Genomic DNA, 24,867 nt, shown 5'->3' with positions numbered 1-24,867 from the left:
AAATATTACTACTTCAACTTGGAAGATTATATTTTCACCAACATGAGTTAATAGATGGACTAAAAATTTATAAATAAGTGATTCAATAACCATATAACTCAATTTGTCCAACTCTTATTAAATCTTAATACATATTTTTATAATTTCCTTATGTATTTAATCAAAACAATATTTTTGTTTGATAATGAAAAGGAATAAGGGTCTGAAAAATACCCCAACTTTGGTCGGATTTGTTGTTGCGATACTAAACTTTCATAAGGACCTATTACCTCCCTAGACTATTTAATACCATATTTTTTATTCCCTGAACTATTTAATAGTCTATTTTAAATGTATATATGTGTCCACGTGGACACATTACTATTTATAATTTTGCATTATTTTTTATGTCCATGTGGGCAAATATATATGTTTAAAATATGGTATTAAATAGTCTAGGGAGGTAATAGGTCCTCATGAAAGTTTAGTATCGCAACAGCAAATCCGACCAAAGTTGGGATATTTTTCAGACCCTTATCCCTCAAACATATATCTTATCACAACAAAGTTTTTTATGGATCAATTTAAATGGCATGTCATTTCAATTTTTAAATGTACTAGATTGAACAGATTAAATGATTTACACTAATAACCTCAAAAATAGTCTATTAACAAAAAGGCGAAATGGTCTGATGGACCCTTATACTTGTATGAGTTTGTATTCTGGGCCCTTTTACTTAACTATTTGTCAACTGAACCCCTAAACCATTGAAATTTGGTATTTTGAACCCCTTTTTTGACCTGTCATCCTATGTGGCATTTTTATCTAAAGTGCGTGTGATACACATATTTTACGCGCGTGAGGCCTTCGAAAAAGACAAGAAATGACAATTTTTGACCTAATCAAGAGTCATCTTCTTCTCCATTTATGCATTCACCATTGTTGAACAAAAAGAAGCTTTTTTTTTTGCTTTTCTACTCTTCAAATCTTTCTTTCATTTTTTTCCCCTCATTTCGTTTTGGTTGTTGTGTGTTGTCTTCCATCTTCTTCAAAGAGCTCATCATTTCTTATGCAAATTTATTCTTTATCACTTTACGAAAGGGTCTTCACAAATACAAATTCCTCCTATTGTTCCACAAAAAAATGAATGAACTTATCGATCTTACTCTTCAACAAGTAATAGCGTATCCTCCAACCTACTCAACATCGCCAGAGCCGAACAATATCAATCATTCCAATTTTTGTAAATCTTCACATGACAAGAACATATCCCTCATCTCAAGAACATTGTTTTCATCTTTGAGTGGTAGCTCCACCACCACACTGCGGAGGCGACAAATGTCTTATTGATGCTGCATTTTACTTGTGAGAGCATTGGAATGAGAGAAGAGAAAGGAGAGAAATTGGGGAAAAAATTGGAAGAAAGAGAAAATGATTTCTCAAATAAAATTTAGGGAGTTTAATTTAATTTTTCCACTTTATTTTCTATGTGGCAATTAAAAATGACGTGAAATTTGAGGTGTAGTGGTTATATTACACGTACCATTGACCTTATGAAAAAGGGGTTCAAAATACCAAATTTCAATGGATTTAGGGGTTTAGTTGACAAAGGATTAAGTAAAAGGCCCAGAATGCAAACTCATACAAATATAAGAGTCCATCAGACCATTTTACCTAACAAAAATTCAAATTTAACATGTTTTGCCGTGTTGACAACACTTTTGACCTTAAAAAAAGTATCCAAAAGCTCTTTAGAAATTTGTTTAAATTATTAATTAAAAAAGATATATTGAAAAAGTAATTTACTACCTTCTTGGCTTCTTTAATCAACTTTTGAATTTGATGAATTATTGATTCTTGTCTACATGTCAATGGATTGTGACTGCGTTAGGAGATCCGTTGTTTCTTAGTGATTGGCCATAATTATTGGGTCTCTCTCTCACACACACAACACTTTCCTATGAAGAAGATATATACTCCTCCGTCTCAAATAAGTGTCATTTTCATGATACGTTAATCAAATTTTTTATTAATATGATATGTAATTTACTAAGCTATTCTTGTATTATAAATGTCTCTTGAAAAATGAACACTATTAATAAGATGAAGTATAAAAATATAGTTGAAACAATATACTAATTTTTATCTTAAATTTCTAAAGTAAAATTTATTGTGGGACGATTTTTTTTTTACTAAAGTAATAATTATTTTGAAATGGAGAAATTTTTTACTTAATTTGTTTCAAATAGATATTTTTTCAACTAAAATATTTCTTATAGAAGTTGACATTTTACCTTGATAAAAAGACTAATTAATATTCTATTCTGTTCTGAAGTCATTTGGTAGAGTGTATCAAAAAAGTACTCTAATTTTATTCCATTCGAAAGTCATTTGGTAGAGTGTATCAGAAAAGTATTTAATAGAGTGTGTTGGTTATATTGAAATTGGTAATGTTCAGATTAATCACGTTGAGATTATGTTTTATTCAATGTTTAATTTGGTGTATAAATTATTTTATTTTTAACCATACTTATTTATATTTTAATAATTTATATTACTAATATCATGATTTGTTATGTATTAATTATGTACTTTATATTTAAAAAATAAAATCATAACTAGTACATTCACTACATCAAAAATGATCATTGGCGGTAATTAATTAACGATAATAGCTTATTAATTGCCGTTAAATATGTATCTTTAGCAGCAATTAGCACTCTTGGTATATGTCTCTAATTCCTTTAGCGACATTGGTTCTAATGTCACTTAACTAATGCCGGTAAAGACTTTAACACTCTTTATTAATGTCTACATTTATTGCCGCTAAAAGTTGTTTTTGTTGTAGTGATCGTTCAAACGACCATTTAGTGTCAAGAAGGTCCCATTACAAAGTACTCTTTTGATTATCTTCCAATTAGAAGCGAATCCACATGAGGGTTAATTTAGTAGTACATGTAAAATATTTTCTGTCATGATTATGTTATCATGAGATGATTGTCTTGAATTATTTGAAACCATATATTCTTTTTCGAAATGATTGTATGGAGTATGGACTATCCCACATTTTAACAGTGTATGATATAAATAGCTTAACTATTTTAATATGAGTTTCACCGATTGATATACAACTTAAATCAGTGACTTATATTAATTATCCAAAAATAATTTCAGGATTATTTCAAGAATTCTATTTGAAACGCAAAAAGTGTATGTTAAATTTAAAGCTAATGATGATAGATAAAATAAATAAATAAATTAATTAATGAAATGTACGTAAAATGTACGAAATTGGAATTGAGGGAAAATAATTGGAAACAAATGTGATGTGTCAATATTTATATGTTGATACTATTAAATAAAGGGTTTGCATTATGTGAAAGGATTGCTTGATGTGGTCGGTAACATGCTTGTATATAATTGGACTTGCTCAACCAAAAATAAACAGTAAAAAGAAAAAAAAAAAAAAAGAGAAAAAACTACACATGCAGAAGCCAAAAATATAAAATAAAATACAAGAATCAAATGATACAAGGGTAGTTGGGTCCAACTGTACCTATTTAATTGGCAGCATTCCTAAAGTTGATTACCTTCTAAAAAAAAGTTGTTCCCATTTCCTTTTATGCAATGACATGCGTAGGAACAACATCTGATTCATTGATTCATCCCACAAAAATCTTTGATTCTGTCTACGATCATAGAAAGTCTTTGATGAATCTGATGTTGCTCCAACGCATTTCATTGCACAAAATATCATAATACGAATTTACTATCAATTCATGTCATTCATCAAGCATTGAATCGTTTAGAATGTACTTAGTTGATACGGATCTTTTTTTATACATGTTATTAAAATTAGTCTTGATGATACGATGTTTGTTCACTACACAATTGGTACACATTTTTTTGACTAATTTTGAAAAAAATGTTTAATTTTGTATCCGGACCATTTGGTCAAAAACTATATATATATATACACTATTTTTAAGTTAATAACAAGAATCTGATACCTATAATATTATTATTATATATATATATATATATATATATATACTATTTTTAAGTTAATAACAAGAATCTGATACCTATAATATTATTAAAGTTATTTGAAGTTAATAAGTGTATGTAATTTACTACGTTAGATTTTTTTGCATAATAAATTTATCTAATAATATGAATATTTGAATGGTTTAATTTAAGGTCTAAAATATTTTTATCATTGAAAACAAAAACAATTTTATTTGTATTTATTTTTATAAAGATTTTGCACTCTTTTCTTCCGTGTAACTTTCAATATTTTTTAAAGTAAAAATAAATTGATAAATCAATATTACAAAATTTTTAGGGCCCCAAAGCTTTTTGAGGCTTAAAACAAAAGCTTTACTAGTCTTCACTTTGTTTCGTACTTGTATCACATAATTCAATATGTTGTTAGCATATGTATTAAAAAAATGGAGAATTTAAAGTTTATGAAATTCATATAATGATCTTAAATTATGCATGACAGGTCATTAAAGCTGGTCAAGGCTTGTCTTATCTGCTTTAATCTGCTCCTTTTACTTTTTTATTAAATGAAAAATTACTTATCACCTGATCAGACGATAACAAATTCACAACCTTCATTGGACGTTGCTAATACCTAATTGTCATGAATCATGATGTATAAATCAATTTATATTTTTCTTCTTCTGTCAAGAAACTTACTATACAAAATTAGTCATGTCTTTTTTAAATGAACACAGAAAAGTAAATTACAATGGGTTTATGTCGAGCTCAGTGGATTATAGTGGGAGTCGCATCTCATCTCATCATATATAATCTCTTAATTAACCATGAAGATTGCCTAGCTAGTACTGTGAATATGTGATTAATTAGCTTGTTAAACTAATTATTTTCTCCGTTCATATTTAACTTGACACACCCTTAAAAAGGCATAAATAAAATGATAATTTTATTGTATAACCTCTAATTATTACAAGTCATCTCACTTACTGGGAAATGAATTTGAAATAATTAATATGCAGTACTAAGGGTAAAATAAATTATAAAATGATAAAGTACTTACTTGGTTCACTTTTATTTGTCCACTTTGGACGTTACACGTTTCTTAAAAATAATAAAATATGAATACTTTATCACAATACTCATATTATTTGATGTGTAGTTTTAGGTCTTGAAAAAATAATTTAGAAAATAAATAATTAATAGTATTAAGGGTAAAGTAGAACATGAACACCTATTTTTAATACAGTAAACAACTAAAAGTGGACGAAAGGAGTACTACCTTCGTCCACTTTTAATTGTCATAGTTTTTTTTAGAGTAAAACTATAAAAATATTTGACTAATATTTTACGAAGTATTTTTTCATCAAATTGATATGCAAAAAATTATAATTTATAGTTTTTCGTATAGTTTTTGAATATCTTATTATTTTTTTAAAATATCAAATTAGTGTAACCTAATTTAATTTTGAATATTAATCAAATTGACTTTTGAAAACCGTAACATAATAAATAAAAGTGGACGGAAAGAGTAATAGATATGCATTGGAAATCTTAATTATATGTTTATTTTCCCATTTCAACAAACGAAGAATGTTTATTGCTGACTTTGTGTGTCTGGGAAAATTAAGAGTACTAATTTATTTATTTTTATATTTTTTAAAAGTTTGAGTTTCTATAAATAGAAAGATTCTTTGCTTACCATCTTCCCCAAAAGAGTGCATGTGGTTAATACATGAACGACTCATGAACTCATGGGGACACCAACCAATACACAACTAATATATACTGTAATGTCCCCAAACAAATCCATGTATATATATACTTTCACTGTCTCAAATCATATGAGTTAGTTTGAATTGATATTTATTTTAAGAAAGAGAGAAATATTTTTGAAATTTGTGATCTAACATAAGTCATAGATATTTGTATGACATAAATAATTTCACTAATGGTAAATAGAGATTTTAAAGTTAAATTGTTAGTAAATATAAAAATATATCTTTTTTTTTTAACGGAATACAAAAGGAAATTAAACAAGTCATATAAATTGGAATATAATGGCTTAGCTTGGACTAATTTTTTGTTTTTCTATTTTAATATTTTCTTTTGAGGAAGGAAGACGAATTCAAGGGACTCGTTTGATTGTAACTTGTAACTAAGTTATTCCATTATTGTTACCCCACCCTCAATGTGGGATAAAAAGAAACACTACGATTTTTGGATAACTAATTTTGCGATAATTTATTTCATGATTTTATCCAATCAAACATGAGATAAACTCATGTTAAATTAATTATTCCTTATTCTTTATATCAAACAAGCCCTAAATGATAAATTATCTCCTGAGATACTTGTGAGAAAAAAAAAGTCTCATAAACTATTTTCAATTGTGTTTGTTATTGTGGTTAATTCGACAATACTATCGATCATTTCTTTTTGAATTATAAACTATTTTAAACAAGAGAAAGATTATCCACTCAAGGTACATTGATTTGTCTAAACACTTATGAGTGATGAGAATTGAGAAGCCCACACTAATTAAGGAGGAAGCACCATTCATATGGAACTCTTCTATATAAGTCCATTCTCTCTTCTCGGTAGAGCCCCATAAGGTAGTTTTAGGGCTTAGCCCAAATTTTTCCCATATATATACTAGTTAAAAGGATAAACGACACAAATCTCACTAGTTTGAGAGTAAATTATTTCATTTCATGTGTTTACAATATTACGAATCTTATCAGAATTTGGACTTTGAATACATGTACATGTATCTTGGATACATGGGTTAAAATCAGGGTTCTAGATAAATTGTATCCAAGTTAATTGTCATATATGAAACTTAAGTAAGCAGTGTCGATATTTATAGAAGGCAAGTTAAAAATTAAACTATCACACTTATAAATAAATTACATCCTTAACTCATTGGTTTAGATTAGTTTTAAACTAGAGGAGGTCTAGGGTTCGATACTACTTAATTAACCACATATTTTACAATGAGTACGTTATGTTTTGCAAAAATAAGCTTATAATGAGGTTTGAATTCGCCATCTAAAGCTCAGTCTGTTATATTTTGCAAAAATAAGCTTAAATTGAAGTTTAAACCCACAACCTCAAACACTAAAAGTGGACGATGAACCAGCACTAGACTATTGTTGTCAAATAGTGTCATTTTGTTATACATATCCCTCGAAACATAGTATTAATATATATATTTAGTAAAAAAAATTCTGACGAAAGGGTGACGACACCCATTCGCTCAGCGTGGGTCCGCCCCAGCTGGTATGAAATTATTAATTAGTACGGCAATATTTAATTGTTTCAAATTATAAAGAGAATTAGTAAATATGGTAGGAATATTTATGTAATGAGATATTTTTCCATAAAACAATGGTATATGTATATGACTACTCAAAGACGGATCATTGTAACTTCAAAAATCTGGAAAGAGGACTAATCCAGGAAGTTCAGAAATGTAATATGAAAATATATTCAAACAATTATTAAACCCTTGCTTCAATTAACCTAATTACAACCATTAATATAAAAATATGACACATCTCAAGCATCCAAATAAGAAGTTGAAGAGATAGAACAAAATCCATAGATAACAACATTAAAATAACAAAATTAAGTACTACGCACGCTGTGCAGTTGCACTTTTTGCATCAGTAAGCTTGGTTACAATTTGATAGCATGAATGAACTTGATACATCGCCAATTTCACCTCCTCGATTGCCAATTAAGACGAATTGAACCTTCACTAATGACAGGCTTCATAACATCGATGCCAACTTCACCCAACAACACTTCTAGTGTACTACACAGCATCTTTGTCTTCTTAAAACAGCAACAGATCTCCATTATTTACAATATCAATTTCCATAGACACAAAATGATAAATTATTCATTGGTTTTATAAACTGGACAAGTAATGTCGGACATCCCAAAATAGTATAATAAACAAGTAAAGATAGACAAAGAGAGGGAGCAAGTATAATTCACATTCACGATTCCACAAGGATTGTCTAACATTAATTGGGAATGTAACACCATGTAATAATTGTCTTTGTTTCTGTTGCTCCTAAACCACACGCAAATATACGCGATTGTACAAATGATAAAGTGATCTAAAAGTCGACTATCGAATTCACAAATACTTATGATATTGTACTCTGTTTTCAGACTTAACTACTACCTATTTCCTCTAGTTTACCTTCTTCTCATTTTAAGCTAACTTTTCTATGTAGCTCTAATCAACTTGACAAGTCCCGCAAATTTTCTTTATCAAAAGGAACCTTGAGTTATAAGGGGAGTTGTCTTGGGGAGTGAACACAGTAGAGTAGTTGTTTGTATTGGGTAGTTGTGTTGTAAAAATTAAAGGATTACTGGGTGAGTTAATGTTGGAAAAATATTGTACTTAATATCTCAAAGAAATTATTCCATCTTCAATAACATTTGAAAGAGAATTGATTCTATAGTTTTGGTGGCATTGGATGCTTATGTTGGATAGTTTTTGCCTGAGAATGCGATTTCATTTACAAAAAAAATAAAGTTTGTTGTGTATAAATATTAGACACTGACGTGAATTCCTTTAAATGAGACGTATCTAATCCTCACAAAAAAATAAAAAAGAATTTTATAAATTTCATTTTTAGTATTCAAAGAATTATGCGGAATGGGTTGAAATAAGAATTTTACTATGCAGAGTCTTCACGGATTTATGCGAATTTCCACTCCGTACTTGAGCTGCTAATGAAGAAATAAACATAAATAACAACACTAGAGAGCCAAATCAAGTTATACTTATTACTACTCACTTGCAGTTGCACTTGTCGCATCAGTAATTAGCTTGTTTGCAATTTGATAGCATGAATGAACTTCATACATCACATATTTCACCTCCTCCTCCGATAGAACCGAAGACGATTGCCAATCAGGACGCATTGAACCTTCACTAATCACAGGCTTCTTGATATCAATGCCAACTCTACCCAACAACTCTTCTAGTGTACTACTCAGCAGATCTGGCTTCCTACAAAGCTTACCACTCAAATAACCAACATCAACAATTCTATTAAATACTATTTTTTCGCTGCTCCTTCCAGATATAGATGACCCAATAGACATCTGGCTCATGTTTCTAGGGCCTATAAAAGTGATACTTTTGTCCAGCAGAAACTCCTGAAGAGAAGAGGGGATATCAGTTAGATAATCCAAGAGCATCATCCGATTAAATTGAATAATTAGGCACCGATTTTTCACATGAAACAGCAACAGATCTCCATTATTCACAACATCGATTCCAACAAATGGATCTGGAGTTTTCAATTCACTCTTAAGTGCCGAGATGCTACTGATCGCCATAGCTTCCCGGTCAGTGACGGTTGTGATGACAGTCTCTTCACCAATTTTCACATTGAAAGTGCTCGCTTGGACCAGCCAAGAAAGGGGCAAGCGCTCTGACATTTTTTCACTCTTAATACATTGTCTCCGAAAAAAATGCGCTCCGATTTTTAGGCGGCAACAAAGGAAGTATTTATAGGATGAAAAATCCTTGGATTTCTGAGCAAAATACGAAGAATTTCAAAATTTCTGGACGGATATTTGGGTGAGCTGTGCGTAAGATCGGTACGAATTTGAGATGAATTTCGAAAAGTAAAACGGAAAATTGGAGAGATATTACCGAAGGAATCGCTTGAGGGAAAAGAAAAGGAAGAAAAGAGGCGCGCGTGGGTTTGCTGAGGGAGGAAGAGAGTGAGAGTACGTGGGGTATAAGGGATTTGATTTTCTTAGTGCCTTTGGTTTTTCCATGTCCACATTAGTGGGATTCGATATTTTCGTGCAAGTAGTCGGTGACCTTTTATTGCTGGGACACTTACAAAATGTTGTTCCACCTTTATTTATTGCTTCAAAAATGTAAAGTATATTCCTACTCTTTTCTATTTTATAAATTTTTTTTAAAATATCAGACATTCGAATACATAATTGGTTGTCTAGATATATTAATTGTGATACATTATATATGTGGCTGTTGCGTTAAAAAGGGAAACAAAATAGAAAATCAAATCAAAATCTCATAATTTATGCTATTTAATTCCTTTTTACCGTGTCAATCAAAGAAATGTAAATCCTAAAATAATAGACCAATTCAAAATCCATGTTCATCTTTGTCCCTGTTTCAGCGAAGAAACTTTCGAGTAGGATTTAAAATTTTTGTTGAAAATTTGATAAGATACATAATGAATATTTTGATTTTTGACTGACACTCTCGAAGAAAGAAAAAATCGAAGATCGTACTTTTTGGGTTCTTCGAATTCTACACAAATCTCACTATGATTAACAACCAGGACCTGGGTTTCTTTGCCACCTTTCTTGGTATCTTTGTTTTGTGTTGGTGGTTGCTTATCATTGTGTGATGGCAGATCCCAAATATGAAGGCAATTGAAAGTTGTTATTTTATAATTAGGTTGGGCAAAAATAGTTATGTTTATTTTTTATAGCTTTAATTTCCGAGTTAAAAGATCTGATAACAAAAGATATGCAACACATATTCTTGTGCTTTAATCATTATTTTGTCATTCATGAATTTGTATATTGATCGATAAGTCATGATACATTAATGGTTAGAACTTGGTACATTAAAACTTTGACGTATATGTAATGGGTTTGCAGATTTGTGAGTTACTGTAATGTTAATATAAAGTATCAGATACATGTGAATTTCTTTTTTGATTTTTGAATTTGTATATGCATATATAAATCATGATACATTACTGATTTCAACTTGATTTAATTCTAGTTTGAATGTATATGTGAGTTAGTGTGTTGTTACTATAACGTATTAGATACATGTGATTTTTTATTTTTTTTATGTATCAATATATGAATTTCTTTATCAATATATGAAGGTATGTACCAATTTATAAACTATGGTGTATCTGGAGTTAGTTATCATTAGGTTGTTGTGTATCTTAAATTGAATTAATTGATATGTGATGTATCTCTAACTTTCAAATGTGCACAGGTTGTTCCATCTTCTAAATTTATTTATTCAGTGTATAAAGGTGGGCGAAGATACATTGTTTGCCTTGAGAAAAAAATATGTAATTGTGGGAGATTTCAGCATAACGAGATACATTGTGCGTACGCAATTGTTGTTGTGAAGAGCAAAAATATTAGAGAGATACATTCCTACTGCTCTGATTACTACAAATCAGCTGCATTAGAAAACACGTATGAAGTTCAAATGGTTCCAATGCCGAATAAGACGATTGGTCAGTACCGAATTTCTTTTGGAAGAAATTGTCTTGCCACCTAGGTACAAAAAGATGTCTGGATGACCAAGGAAAAGAAGGGAAATAATCTAGATGAAAAGATAAGCACAAACACAAACTGTTGTGGACGTTGGAAAATTAGGTGGGTGGAGAGGAGACAATAAATTTGAAATTTCCGTACTTTTATTTTTTATTAGGAAAGTCATTTTGTTCATTTTTCAAGAAACTTGTAATCAAAAATAGGAAAATTACCAAACAGTGTCTTCTTTAAAAGTATCATTGACATTGATGCATGGTTACGCACTAACGCAAGGTTGTCCAACATTATTTAGGAAAGGATGTCCATAGATTTCCAGAATACAAAAGATGCCTAACAAAGAGAGGACTCAGCAACCTAACATTGCAATGGTAGCACATCCAAATAAGAACTTGAAGAAATAAAGACATGGAGAGGAGTCGAATTCATAAATAACAGTACTACAGAACCAGATCAAGTTACTACTGATTTGCAGTTGCACTTGTCGCATCAGTAATTAACTTGGTTGCAATTTGATAGCATGAATGAACTTTATACATCGCCAATTTCACCTCCTCCTCCGATAAAACCGAAGACGATTGCCAATCAGGACGCATTGAACGTTCACTAATGATAGGCTTCTTAATATCAATGCCAACTCTACCCATCAACTCTTCTAGTGTACTACTCAGCAGATCTGGCTTCTTACAAAGCTTACCAGTCAAATAACCAACATCTACAACTCTAGTAAATTTTAATCTTTGGCTGCTACTTCCAACTATATATGATGACTCAATAGAATTCGGGCTAATGTTTTTTGGGCCTATAAAAGTGATAGTTTCGTCACACAGAAACTCTTGAAGAGAAGGAGGAATATCAGTTAGATTATCCAACTTCATCATGCGATTAAATTGAATAATTAGGCACCGTTTTTTCACATGAAACAGCAACAGATTTCCATTTTTTACAACATCGATTCCAACAAATGGATCTAGAGTTCTCAATTCACTCTTAAGTGCCGAGATGCTACTGATCGCGATAGCTTCGTGGTCAGTAACGGTTGTGATGACAGTCTCCTCACCAATTTTCACATTGTAAGTGCTCGCTTGGACTAGCCAAGAAAGGGGCAAGCGCTCTGACAATGACATTTTCACTCTCAAGAAAGAACTTTTTTTAAAAAAAAAATAATTCAAAAATACCCTTGTTGAAGCAGGATATATATATTACTCTTATTTAGAAATGAGACTTAGAGGACTAACAATGCATTAAATTAGTTGTACAGCATGCATAGAATTTTGTACATTAACTTTTGACTGCATTAAATTAGTTGTACAACGTGCAAAAAGAATTGTACATTAACTTTTATAAATGACAATTACAAGGACTAACATTGCAATTATTATTATTACTCATTACTTACAAGGACTAACATTGCAATTATTATTATTACTCATTACTTACAAGGACTAACATTGCAATTATTATTATTACTCATTACTTACAAGGACTAACATTGCAATTATTATTATTACTCATTACTCCTTATTAGAATTATTATTATTACTCATTTTACTCCTTATTAGAGTTGACACTTTAAAGGACGAACACGGTACTACCAAGTTGTACATAAATCATTTCAAATTGTACTATAAAATTAATTGTGCCTCATTAATTGTACACGTGTCTTTCTACATATACAACAACCCGCATGAAGAATTACTTTTCTGACTTTTTTCCTCAGTTTCTCTCTATATATTCGTTTTTTTTTCCTTTTTTCTACTTTCCATTCTCCCCTTTTACTCTCTCTTTAGTTAATCTTTGAAATTACATTTTTTATAGATCTTTAAAATATTTTGAATTATTAATTATTGTGACTTATAATACTTTGATATTTACGTAGTTTAAAAATATATAAATTCCATTTTTAAAAAATTGAAGATATCATGCGCAAATTTTCGGTCAAACTTAAACTATTTGATTCTCGAAAAATAAAAAGTGTCACATAAAATGGAATAGACGGAGGATAACTCTCAATTAAATTTATTTCAGTTTTTATTTTCCATTTTTAACATAATTTTTCAAGTTGGATTTCTAGGAATTGTATTGTAGACCCATTTAGATTTTACCCTTTTGTTTTAAATTCAAAACAACCCTAAAAAACAAATGGTGATTACAGACAACAAAATTTCAATAATAAAGAAATTTGAAAGATAAATTCTTCACTATTAGATGACAAAATTTGAAAACCATTAAAAAGAAAAAATGTATAACCATACAGAGATTTAAATAAAAATTTAGAAAGCAATGGAAGAAATCAGTGGTAGGCAAATCAAGAAAATAAAATTTGCCTAAATAGTGGACGTGGTTTGATGAGAAAGAACTATAGTATAGGTATTTATACAAAAGTGAAAGATATTGAATAGCCAATCATATTGGACCAAGTTTATAGACGCGTGGGGACTTAACACAATTTTTTAATTGGTTCACGGTAGCGAAGATCTTTGTTTGTGATAGTGAACAACAACAATAATAAATATATTTACTGTAGTCTTATAAAGTAGAATCTGAAGATGGTAAAGTGCAAAGAGATCTCATCTCTTCTACTTTAGAGATAAAAAAACTATTTCTCATTAACCCTATTTATCGTTACGATAAAACATTAAAAAATACTACTATATTTCTCCTTATTAGAAGTGACACTTTAGAGGACGAACACGGCACTACCAAGTTGTACACAAAGCATTTTAAATAAAAATAAGTTTACATATCTAAATGATGAAAAATAATAATCTTAATTAGTTAGTTTCCATATCTTAATATATTATTATATTTAAGTTCAGATATCCAGTTACTTTTTGGGACAACTTATATTGGGAAAACAAAAGAATATAAGAAAATAAATTCAAAAATAAACATAAAGCAGAACAAAAAAGAGAATTAACTACGCAAAAAAGATTCAAAAAAATTACACATACAAATTCCTATTTCTTTTAATTTTGCTTCGCTTAAACACAAAAATATTAAAAAGTATATTTCACGTTTTAAATAAATATTACATTCAATATAATAAATTCTGTAACATAATATGAGTTATATTTGTACATTCTTACACTAATAAAGAAATTAATTGTAGAAAATGAAGACAATAAAAATAGAGTTATTGAGACAAATATTCTATTATAAGTAAATAGAAAGCAAAGAAACTAACTGTATTTTCAAAATTATAAATTAACGCAATTTTGAAATAACTTGAAAACTCCTGGAAAACAACAAAAATTAAAAATATAAAGACTGCAACTTCACTTATTAATAAACAACTTGAAATCTCCTCAAAAACAACAAAAATGAAAATTTTAAAGACTGCAATTTTACACATTAATAAATAATTTATTTTTAATAAAACCAATTGTATTTTCAAAATTATAAATTAACTTTTCATTTTCATGTTCTATCATTTTTGTTAGTAAAAATTGCTCCACCAAACTATGAAAGTATATGTACGTATTTCTTTAAGTAGCATATCAATATCCATCGACTCATTTCATGCTTTTGTGTTTTAAAATATTATAGCCCACAAACACAATAAACTACTATTATCAACAAAAAAGTGAGATATGAATTTACATTAAGAAATAAATTTTTTGAAGAGTGTTATCAATATAATATAATCAAATTATCTAAGAATTACATAGAGGTCTAAAGAGAATAATTTAAAGGGAAAAAGGCCTAATATACCCCCTCAGCTTTATCAATTAGAGCTGATATACCCCTCATTATGGTAAACTTTATTATAGATGTCCCAATTTTTTTTCAATACAAAAACTAAATAACAATATAGTGGAAAAAATTTGTGTTAAATTATAATATAGCCACAAAAAAAATTGGTTTTAAAATTTTCTCTTTACACTAACGAACGAAAGAAAAAATTAAAATAAGAATAAGAAACTCAAAAAATGATAATCAAAGACTTCAAAAAATAATTTATGTATAAAAAAGATTAAAATATACCTTGAAATTCGCTTGAAGGATCATATATACCCCTACATGATTTTTTTTAAATTTAAAAGTCAAAAATATAAATTTAAAACTATTTTTTTCACTTCCGTTAAATTAAGGGTATATGTGAGCTCATTTTGTAATGGTAGGGGTATATGTGAGCCGTTTGTATAACGGTAAGGGTATATATGAGCCACTATCATAACGAGGGGCATATCAGCTCCAAATGACAAAGTTGAGGGTTATATCAGACTCTTTTCCCTAAATTAAATAATTTTTTTAAAAAAACTCAAGATTTATATCTTCACGAACACAAAAAATAATATTAAATGTATGATTTCAACAAAGAAAGAGTTGTAATTATATTAGACATATCAAATTATTTTACCTTGTAAAATCAAATTATGTAAGAATGTCTAACCATTTTCATTATAGATATATCTCCTATAATTTGCAAAATATAATCAAATAGTAAAAAAATTATCAAGCAAAAGAAGAAAAAGATAAAGAATAAGGAGAAAATTACATTTAATCATAAGTCCTCCTACACATATAATCATTTTTGACAAAACATAAATAATCCAAAAGGAAATAATATAATAGAAACATTACTTCTTAAGCACCTAAAAAAATAAAGAATAATCAATCTATATAGCTCAAAATCCATTAATCTCCATCTTTGGATGATTTCATTTCATCCTATATACAAGAGTCAAGAAAAATAATAACAAATTATTACTCCTAAAATGAATCTCCATTTTTATGGTTATAAAGAGAATCATAAAAATAACAAACCAAAATAATTTATCCAAAAGAAACAAAAATATGCTTTGACATATTAGCCTTACTTGCTAATTAAAAGTAATATATGAAATCATATTTCCAAAAGATAATGCACCTTAAAGCTTAAAAATATTGTAACATGTCTATCACTAATTCTCTAATTGAAGATCACTACAATATAACACACAATTTTAGGGTGATTTTATAGTTTTAATATAACCTTCTACATTAAATAATTAGAGGTTACAAATATGAAAGGCTTGAGACGTTATGAATATGAAAGGTTTGGGAGTTATGAATATTATTAATTCTAATTTAAGAATAGAATTTATATAATTGAAGAGGTATAAGTTAAGAAGATGATTTTGCAAGAAAAAAAATAATTGAAAGAAAAAAAAAAGGTCAGGAAATAGAGAGGTGCCACATCACCTTCACTATTGGCTTCTCAATTATAATCTATTCACTCCCACCTCCTCTACACCTCAACCAGTTTGGCCGTCCTTTCACCTTATATGTGAACCAATCATTGTCTAAATCATTTCCTCCTTTTAAGTCTTATTCTGTAGCCTTATTTTGTACATATATAATTATTGTTGAACATAGATATACAAGTTGGAAGATTGGTATTAAAATCATCAAGTTTGAGCTACATGATGAACATTTCAAGACCAAACATAAGGATATAATATACTAATTTTAAATTGGAAAACTAATATTTATGACAGTGCCATGATGTTTTGAATTGGAAACTGAAATTTAGGATAATAATGTTCTAAATTTTGAACTGAAAAATCCAAACTTAGAATAGCAAAATTGACAATGTTAAGTTTTGATTAATATTTAATACCTTATACTTATAAGTTGCATTTAGAAGTTTCAAAGTGAAAATACATAATTTAGGGATACAATTTCTTGAAATTTGAACTGAAAAATTCAACTCATCTGAAATATTAAACTAAGAAAATGAACATGAGGATGTAGAATTATGAATTATGAAATTATCTCACAATACCAAAACTGCCCTTATTTGTCTCATCACATTTTCAGCACAAGGTACAATTATTTTAAGCTGTGTTAGTCCTTTAGAAGTGCCACTTCTAAATAAGGGTAGTAATAAATATATAATACAGGAGTAAAATAATAAGAGAAAAGAAAATTGATGGGTAAAATGTTCTTTAAAATTTGTATAAAATAGAGAAATCTCATACCGTGCTAATTACATCCTATTCCGGAAGTCTTCTTAATTACAATAATTTTGAAATTTTCAGTGCTCTCAGATACATTACTCAATTGTTCGATACATTGTAAATGATACATTACTTAAGATTCAGTTGCGTCGGATATATTCCTCTACTGTCGAATACATTGGTCTCTACTCCGTTGTTGTGTCATACATTCCTCTATTGTCGGATACATTGATCTCTACTGATTCTGTTGTGTGAGATACATTCCTCTATTGTTGGATACATTTGTTTCTACTATGTTGTTGTGTTGGATCCATTTCTGTATTGTGGGATACATAACTATATATGAACATGGTTCATAATGGGAGGGATGTATCCAAGAGGAGATTTTTGTAATTTTTATAAATGGTAGCAAAATTTTACATACATACTACTTGGCTGGAATATTAAAACTTTTATTCAATGACTAAAATATCCCAGCACATAGTACAATTTTTGTGGCCGTGTTCAGGAGTGCACGTGGTTTGCTTACAAACTAAATAACAATACACGTGTCAACAGGGAAAAGATGAAGGCTCATCCCAAACAATTAACTTTGAATCTTGAATTAGAGTCGCTAATGAACTCTGTTTACTAATATTGCAAGTGAAATTCTCATCAATGTCAATAGGAATTTTGAAACGTGAATAAGTTGTTCGTCCTCCTAGAAGTACTATTTGACTCCTCTCTAATTCAAAAACGTTTCATACACTTGCCAATTAGAACCTTTGGATCCTCACTCGCTTAAACAATTGTGTTGCTGAGTGAGGCAAGTGATTGAGAAAAACAATCAACTTCTAGAAACAGACCTGCTTTGGAAAATGATTGATTTCAGATTCTCTAATTTTCAAGCCTTCAAGTACAATTTCACACCCTTTTCAAGCTTTTAAGATTTGTAGGGAACCATAGTGTTCTATTTTGGATGATGTTGTATTAGTATTTAGTAGTTATTCTTAGATAAAAGTTATGCTTTTAGTATCATCTAAATTTCTTCCGTTATTTTTGTATTGTTTGAATTGCAACTTCTGATTTATTAGCAGACTGGCAGACGATACCAAAACACCATAGTTTATCATATTCATAATTACAATTGTGGAATTGAGAGGATGATCATACAATAGGAGACTAATGATGTTTGGAAATGATTTAGGTAATATTCATTTCCTTAATGAGTTATTATCTGTATTTTTGACACACATAATATTTTATGAAGAAGTTTTCACATTTTATGTCATTATGCATGTAGGATAGGGTTTGCTTTAAAAATTTCTTGTTCAACTTTTCCTTTAAATAAGTGAAATTCAAGATATATAGTTTAAGAGGAAATGACAATAGGGTTGCGGACTGTCTCAACTTCATTTGAAAGTGTCACGCCCCAAAATCTTCAAGCACACAAGAAGAGATATGATACATGCAAAGAGTGAAGAAGAGAGAGAAGCACCAGAAAAATTTGTGAATACAAAATGGGGCTACCCAAAAGAAGATGAAGAGAAAAAAGGAACTAAAGAGCAAACACGTGTTAAATAGTCACATATTGATCCAAGTATAAACTATAAAGTAGACATTTCTTAGCTTGTTGCACAATTGTATCCTCTACATATGATAAACAATGACATGCTAATCTTATATATCAAAACTGAAACATCTGTTATATCACTCTTCTAAGTAAGGGTTATTATTTTGGTTGTATTACATTAGTTAGTATTTGCAGATCGTTCAAGTTGGCATCATACTGATGTCTGTTGTACATAGTCTAATTATTTCTAATAGTATATAATATATGATATTATCCATCTTCTGCAAAAGGTATCACCCTTGATTCATTAGTATTAATATTTTTACAAGCATAATATTTTGACTATTGGGCCCGTGCTTGCCACGGGCCTCCCCCATCTAGTATATATATATATTATGGCCCATCTTTTAAAAAAAATTCAACAATATATATTTGGTAACTTGGACAAACCAAACGTTACATCTTCAACCTCTGGGCAAATATAGCTACGTTCCTAATTCTTTTCACCTAAGTGATTTTCCAAGGGCTTTACATTTGCTCTTCTTTATGTCGTTCACATTTATGATTCTGCGAGGATCGTCCAACATTAATTAGGCATGTAACACCATGTAAAAATATAAATGTCGGGTTTCTTAGAAAATGAACTCTCGTGGCTATTTACAAATTGAATGGAAGAAATAAAATCATTTTTGTCAATAATACTGCACAGCCATGGTTAAGCACCATCCATGGATGCTATGCGTAAGAGAAAGAGATTGGAGAAGAAGAGAGCAATTTGGGGAAAATCTTTTAACTAATTTTCATTATGAGAAGAGTGTATATTTATACAAAGAAGGAACAGTAAATCTAACTAACAATTGAACTGACATATTAACAGAACACTAACAGTATACTAACTACCTTGACTAATTAATCGGACAAGACTAACTAACTAACTAATTAGAATAGTACATAATTACTGAATCACAATACCCCCCCCCCCCCTCAAGTTGGAGGTGTGGAGAACACCGATAACTTGCTCAATGCTGTAGAATGTTTGATCCCAGTCAAAGTCTTGGTCAGTATATCTGCAAGTTGATTATCAGAGCTTATGTGATGTAGGGAGATAAGTCCAGTTTGAAGCAAACTCCGTACAAAGTGGCAATCAAGTTCAATATGTTTGGTTCTTTCATGAAACACCGGATTTCGAGCGATATGAAGAGCAGATTGACTGTCACAAAATACCTCAATGGGTGTTGGCAGTGGCACTGTAAGTTCTGTCAATAATCTGCTAAGCCAAACCAACTCACTTGCAACTTTTCTTAGAGCCCTATACTCTGCCTCTGCTGAAGACAAAGATACAGTCTCTTGTTTCTTGGATTTCCAGCTCAGTGGACTATTGCCTAACAGTACAATATAGCCACTTACTGACTTCCTAGAGTCAGGGCATGCAGCCCAGTCAGAGTCACAATAGGCCTTGACATTGTATGACTGATCTTTGGACATAAAAATTCCTAGAGTGGGATCAGCCTTGAGATACCTCAATAAATGGAATGCTGCCTGTAAGTGTGGCTCTCTAGGATCCTGCATAAATTGACTAAGGTGTTGTACACTGTATGATATGTCCATTCTAGTGTTGGTTAAGAAGTTCAACTTTCCAATAAGCTTCCTATAAAACAAAGGTTCTGACAAAGGTGTTCCTTCCTTGGCATGGAGCTTTACTGCAGGTCCAGTGGAGATGTGCAGTTTCTTATCCCTGCAACCTTGTAATTCTTCAGCATGTCTAGGACAAATTTCCTTTGTGAGATGATAAGTCCATCATCTTTATAAAGCACTTCCATCCCAAGAAAATAGTGTAACTTTCCCAAATCCTTAATCCTAAATATATCATGGAGAAAGGTCTTGAGTTCTTCAATCTCAGAAACACATGTGCCTGTCAAAATCACATCATCTACATATACAGCAACAAAAATGGTGGAGGTTGTAGACTTTTTGTGAAACAATGAATAATCATTCAATGAGTGAGTGTAACCTTTTGAATACAGAGCCTCAGCCAGTTTGGCATACCACTGCCTGCTGGCTTGTTTCAGGCCGTATAGAGACTTATTTAGCTTGCATACCATCCCTGGCTTATGCACTACCAAGCCGGGTGGAACTTCCATATAGACCTCCTCATGTAGATCCCCATAAAGGAATGCATTGTTTACATCAAGTTGAAAAATATTCCAGCCCTTTTTAATAGCTATGGCTAATAGAGCCCTCACAGTTGTCATCTTTATTACTGGTGAGAAAGTTTCTGTATAATCAATCCCAGCTTCTTGAGTATAGCCTTTCACTACAAGTCTAGCTTTGAATCTTTCAACAGTCCCATCTGCCTTATGTTTCACTTTATAAACCCACATGCATCCTATGGCCTTCTTGCCACTAGGTAAATCAACTAGATCCCAAGTATGATTTGCATGCAATGCCTCAAATTTATGTGTCATGGCTTGTTGCCAGGAAGGATTCATAGCTGCCTCCCCATATGAGGAAGGTTCATCATCATTGCTGATGTTTCTCACAAGAGCCTGACTCTCATCTGCCAAGACCTCAGGTGGTATATGTTGATGTTTGGAAAATGCAGCATTGAGGGAGATGTTTGAATTTTGCAGTGGGGTAGGTGTATTAACACTAGCTGCAGCTATCATATTCTTAGATAAAACATAATCTTGTAAGTATGTAGGCAATTTATGTGATCTGGATGATCTAGTTGGAGTTGTAGGTTCAGGTCTGTGGATAGAATTAAGAGGTTGAATGATGGTGGTAGGTAAATTGGTTGAATGGTTAGGTGAAGTATGGAGTAGAGTATTACCTGCATCAGCTATATTATTTTCAACATGTTGCATAGTTTGTGTTCCAATATCAGTATGTGCAGTGTCCATGAAAGGCATAGTATGTAAAACAGAAGGAAAAGAAGAGACATCAGAAAGTGTAGCAAAAGGAAAAATGGATTCTTTAAAAACTACATCCCTGGATATATGTATTTTTCTTGTAGCCAGGCTTAGAACTTTGTATCCTTTTGATCCAAAAGGGTAACCTATGAAGATGTGAGGTGTTGTTCTAGGTTGAAATTTGTCCCTGTGAGACTTTGGAAAGGTGGGATAACAAAGACAACCAAAAGTTCTCATATGAGAGTAAGATGGTTTAGTTTTATACAACAATTCATATGGACATTTCCCCTTCATCTGTGAAGTAGGTAGCCTGTTAATAATATATGTGGCACACAAAATGCATTCCCCCCAGCACTTTAGTGGTAATTTGGATTGGAAAAGAAGAGCCCTGGCAGTTTCCAGCAAGTATTTGTGTTTTCTTTCCACCACCCCATTTTGTTGTGGTGTGTAGGGACAAGTTCTTTCATGAATGATTCCTTTAGACTTAAGGAAAGTTGAAGTTTCTGAATTTACAAATTCAAGTCCATTATCAGTTCTTATAGTCTGGACAGAGACATTGAATTGGTTCTCAATCATGGACATGAAGTTTTTGATGACTTCCAAGGTGTTACTTTTACATGTCAATAATTGAGTCCATGTACACCTACTATAGTCATCAACAAGGGTAATGAAATATCTATAGTTGTCATGTGTCATCATGTGGTAGGGACCCCAAAGATCTATATGCAACAATTGAAATGGTCTGGTAGATGTGCTGGTTCTGTGTGGAAAGGGTAGTCTTTCTTGTCTTGCCATTGGACAAATGGTACAAAGAAAAGGTTGCTTAGTGGAAAAATTCTCAGGTATGGATTTGATTTCCCTCATCTTCACAAAAGGTACATGTCCAAGCCTATTGTGCCACAATACATTTACATCATTGCAAGAATGAGTCATAAAAGAAGCAGAATTCTGAGAATTTTTATTGAATGAAGTACAATATTGTACAAAAGATGCAGGAAAAGGAACAACTTTAACAGATGGTGTACTTTTCTTACATGAGAAAATAGGAAATGAAACAGACTTAACAGACTCAGAAGTAGTTGATGCAGCACATTTAGCATCAGGATGATTAGGCGTCATCAAACACTTAGTGCAGAGAAAATAGAGTCCAGCTTTGGCTTCACCAATCACCAGAGGCCTCTTCAGTGAAGGGGCCTGTAAAATGCATGAGGATTTAGTGAAGTAAAAAATGCTCTCAGGTATAGACTTTGAAAGGCAATGAATGGAAACAAGATTATACTTAAAAGAGGGCACATACAATACTTCATGTAGAATAATATGTGATGCAAGTAATACACTACCAGTTTGCACAACTTTCACTCTATAACCATTTGGTAAGGTAATCAATAAGGGGCAAGGAAGGTAGGTAATGTTTGTTAGCAGTGTTTTATCAGAGGTCATATGGTTAGAGGCTCCTAAGTCTAGGATCCAAGAGTCTGACTTTTTGTGAGGACACCTGCAAGACAATTTGCCAAAATCAACTGAGGAAGAACAAGCTATCGTACCTGCAAAGTTCACACTGCCATTAGGAAAGTCTATGGGACTGTTAGTATCTCCATGTTTCTGAACTTGAAGTTGCTGTAATAACTCCAGAAATTGGGCATATTGCTCCCTTATTAGCTGAGGGCCTGTGTCATTGTGAGTTCCCCTATGTTCATCATCTCCTGGTGACATTGCATTGCCATGGACGTCAGCAACAAGGCCTTTACCTTTATTAAACCTGGCATTCTGATTGCCATTTCTGTATCCATTTTGATTAGTATTGTTGGAATTATAAGATTGTGGGTACCCATGCAATTTGTAGCATTTTTCTTTGGTGTGTCCTGGTCTTTTGCAGTAATCACAAATCAGACGAGGCCTATTCCCAATGTAGGAACTGGTTTGGGAATAGTTGGTCCCGAAGTTGTTATTTTCTGCTGAAGAGGAATTTGGCCTCGAGGATCTAGAAGTGCTTGCACCAGCTGAACTATTGAAGGCAACAGACTCCATGACTTTCTTCCCTGAACTGCGTGCATTGAGAGATGCAGATTCCATAAACGACTGGCTGCTTGGCTTAATTTCTCTCTGTTTCTCATCCTGTACTAGCAAAGAGAAAGTTTGTGCTAGGGAAGGCAACGGATTCATCATGAGAATATTACCTCGAACCACAGTGTAGACTTCATTTAAACCCATAAGGAACTGTATCAGTCTCCTATCCTGTTCGACTTTGAACATACCTTCTTTCGCTCCACAGATGCAATTACAACTACATTGAGTCTTAACATGCAATGTGCTCAATTCCTCCCATAGCCTCTTCATTCTAGTATAGTAAGCGGTGATATCTAATGTACCTTGTGATAACTCATTGATTTCTCGTTGAACTTGATACAACTTAGCACCATTCGTTTGATCATATCGATCGTCCAATTCCTTCCATAACTCGAATGAGTTAGAGACATACTCTACACTGTCTACGATTTCTCTAGCTAGAGAGTTGAGAATCCAGGAAGTAACCATATCATCACATCGCACCCATTGACGAAAGAGTGATGTCCCTGGATTGGGCTGTTTGCAATCTCCATTAATAAAGCCTAGCTTATTTTTCACTGACAAAACTCGAAGAACACCTCGTTTCCAGGACCTATAACCGACTCCATCAAAGGGAACTTGTACCAGCGAAGCACCTGGATTATCTGAAGGATGCATGTACAGAGGAGAGCTAATGTCGATACTACCAACACTGTTGTTGGTTACAGAATTCTCAGTTGGTTGAGATCCACTTTCAATCGCCATTACAACACAATTCAACAGAGATAAAAACACACAATAAAATTTGAACTCGATCTAAGACGCAACAACAAATCAGTAAAGGAAGAAGTAAAAAAATTGATCCAAAATTCAATCGATTTGGGGATCAGATCTGGAACGTGAAATGATAAACGTGAGGATCTAAGACGATTCACAGAAGTAATTGCTGAATTGAAATACCTCGTGCTCTGATACCATGTCAATAATACTGCACAGCCATGGTTAAGCACCATCCATGGATGCTATGCGTAAGAGAAAGAGATTGGAGATGAAGAGAGCAATTTGGGGAAAATCTCTTAACTAATTTTCATTATGAGAAGAGTGTATATTTATACAAAG

At 31.5% G+C, this 24,867-nt stretch overlaps 4 protein-coding genes and 1 pseudogene across 10 annotated transcripts in view; 2 read left to right on the top strand and 3 right to left on the bottom strand.

The window, feature by feature from the left end:
- The window catches only part of LOC125827363 (tubulin beta-2 chain), a 461,890-nt gene that overhangs the window by 74,290 nt on the left and 362,733 nt on the right, over window positions 1-24,867 (bottom strand). The window contains exon 1 of one of the 7 annotated variants that reach the window (XM_049506670.1): window positions 22,837-22,841. The exons of 5 other annotated variants lie outside the window; for them this stretch is intronic. The gene's annotated coding sequence lies outside the window, so the exon portion shown is untranslated. Of the gene's footprint in view, window positions 1-22,738; window positions 22,743-22,836; window positions 22,842-24,867 lie in introns of those variants that run through there. One more of the 7 variants, XM_049506674.1, reaches the window with a different exon arrangement.
- Window positions 1-24,867, top strand: part of LOC125827362 (GDP-Man:Man(3)GlcNAc(2)-PP-Dol alpha-1,2-mannosyltransferase) — a 267,662-nt gene that overhangs the window by 217,731 nt on the left and 25,064 nt on the right. The window lies entirely within an intron of this gene.
- LOC125827407 (uncharacterized) lies at window positions 8,754-9,677 on the bottom strand. Its single transcript, XM_049506723.1, has one exon. The coding sequence runs from the start codon at window positions 9,449-9,451 to the stop codon at window positions 8,795-8,797; it is 657 nt and encodes a 218-aa protein (XP_049362680.1). The 5' UTR covers window positions 9,452-9,677; the 3' UTR covers window positions 8,754-8,794.
- Window positions 10,318-10,430, top strand: LOC125827424 (dolichyl-diphosphooligosaccharide--protein glycosyltransferase subunit 4A-like; annotated as a pseudogene).
- LOC125827462 (uncharacterized) lies at window positions 11,758-12,423 on the bottom strand. The gene has a single exon (XM_049506777.1). It carries the CDS (start codon window positions 12,421-12,423, stop codon window positions 11,758-11,760), a length of 666 nt encoding a protein of 221 aa, XP_049362734.1.

Source organism: Solanum verrucosum, unplaced genomic scaffold (assembly GCF_900185275.1).
Source record: "Solanum verrucosum unplaced genomic scaffold, falcon-dt-bn FXZP01000138.1, whole genome shotgun sequence".
In the NCBI taxonomy this organism is placed as follows: domain Eukaryota; kingdom Viridiplantae; phylum Streptophyta; class Magnoliopsida; order Solanales; family Solanaceae; genus Solanum; species Solanum verrucosum.
Note: the sequence above shows the minus strand (reverse complement) of the source record. Positions and strands in the feature narration are given on the sequence as shown.

What these genes read in the sequence shown, in the direction of transcription:
- LOC125827462 (XM_049506777.1), bottom strand. Translation starts at nt 12,423, where the DNA reads ATGTCATTGTCAGAGCGCTTGCCCCTTTCTTGGCTAGTCCAAGCGAGC.
- LOC125827407 (XM_049506723.1), bottom strand. Translation starts at nt 9,451, where the DNA reads ATGTCAGAGCGCTTGCCCCTTTCTTGGCTGGTCCAAGCGAGCACTTTC.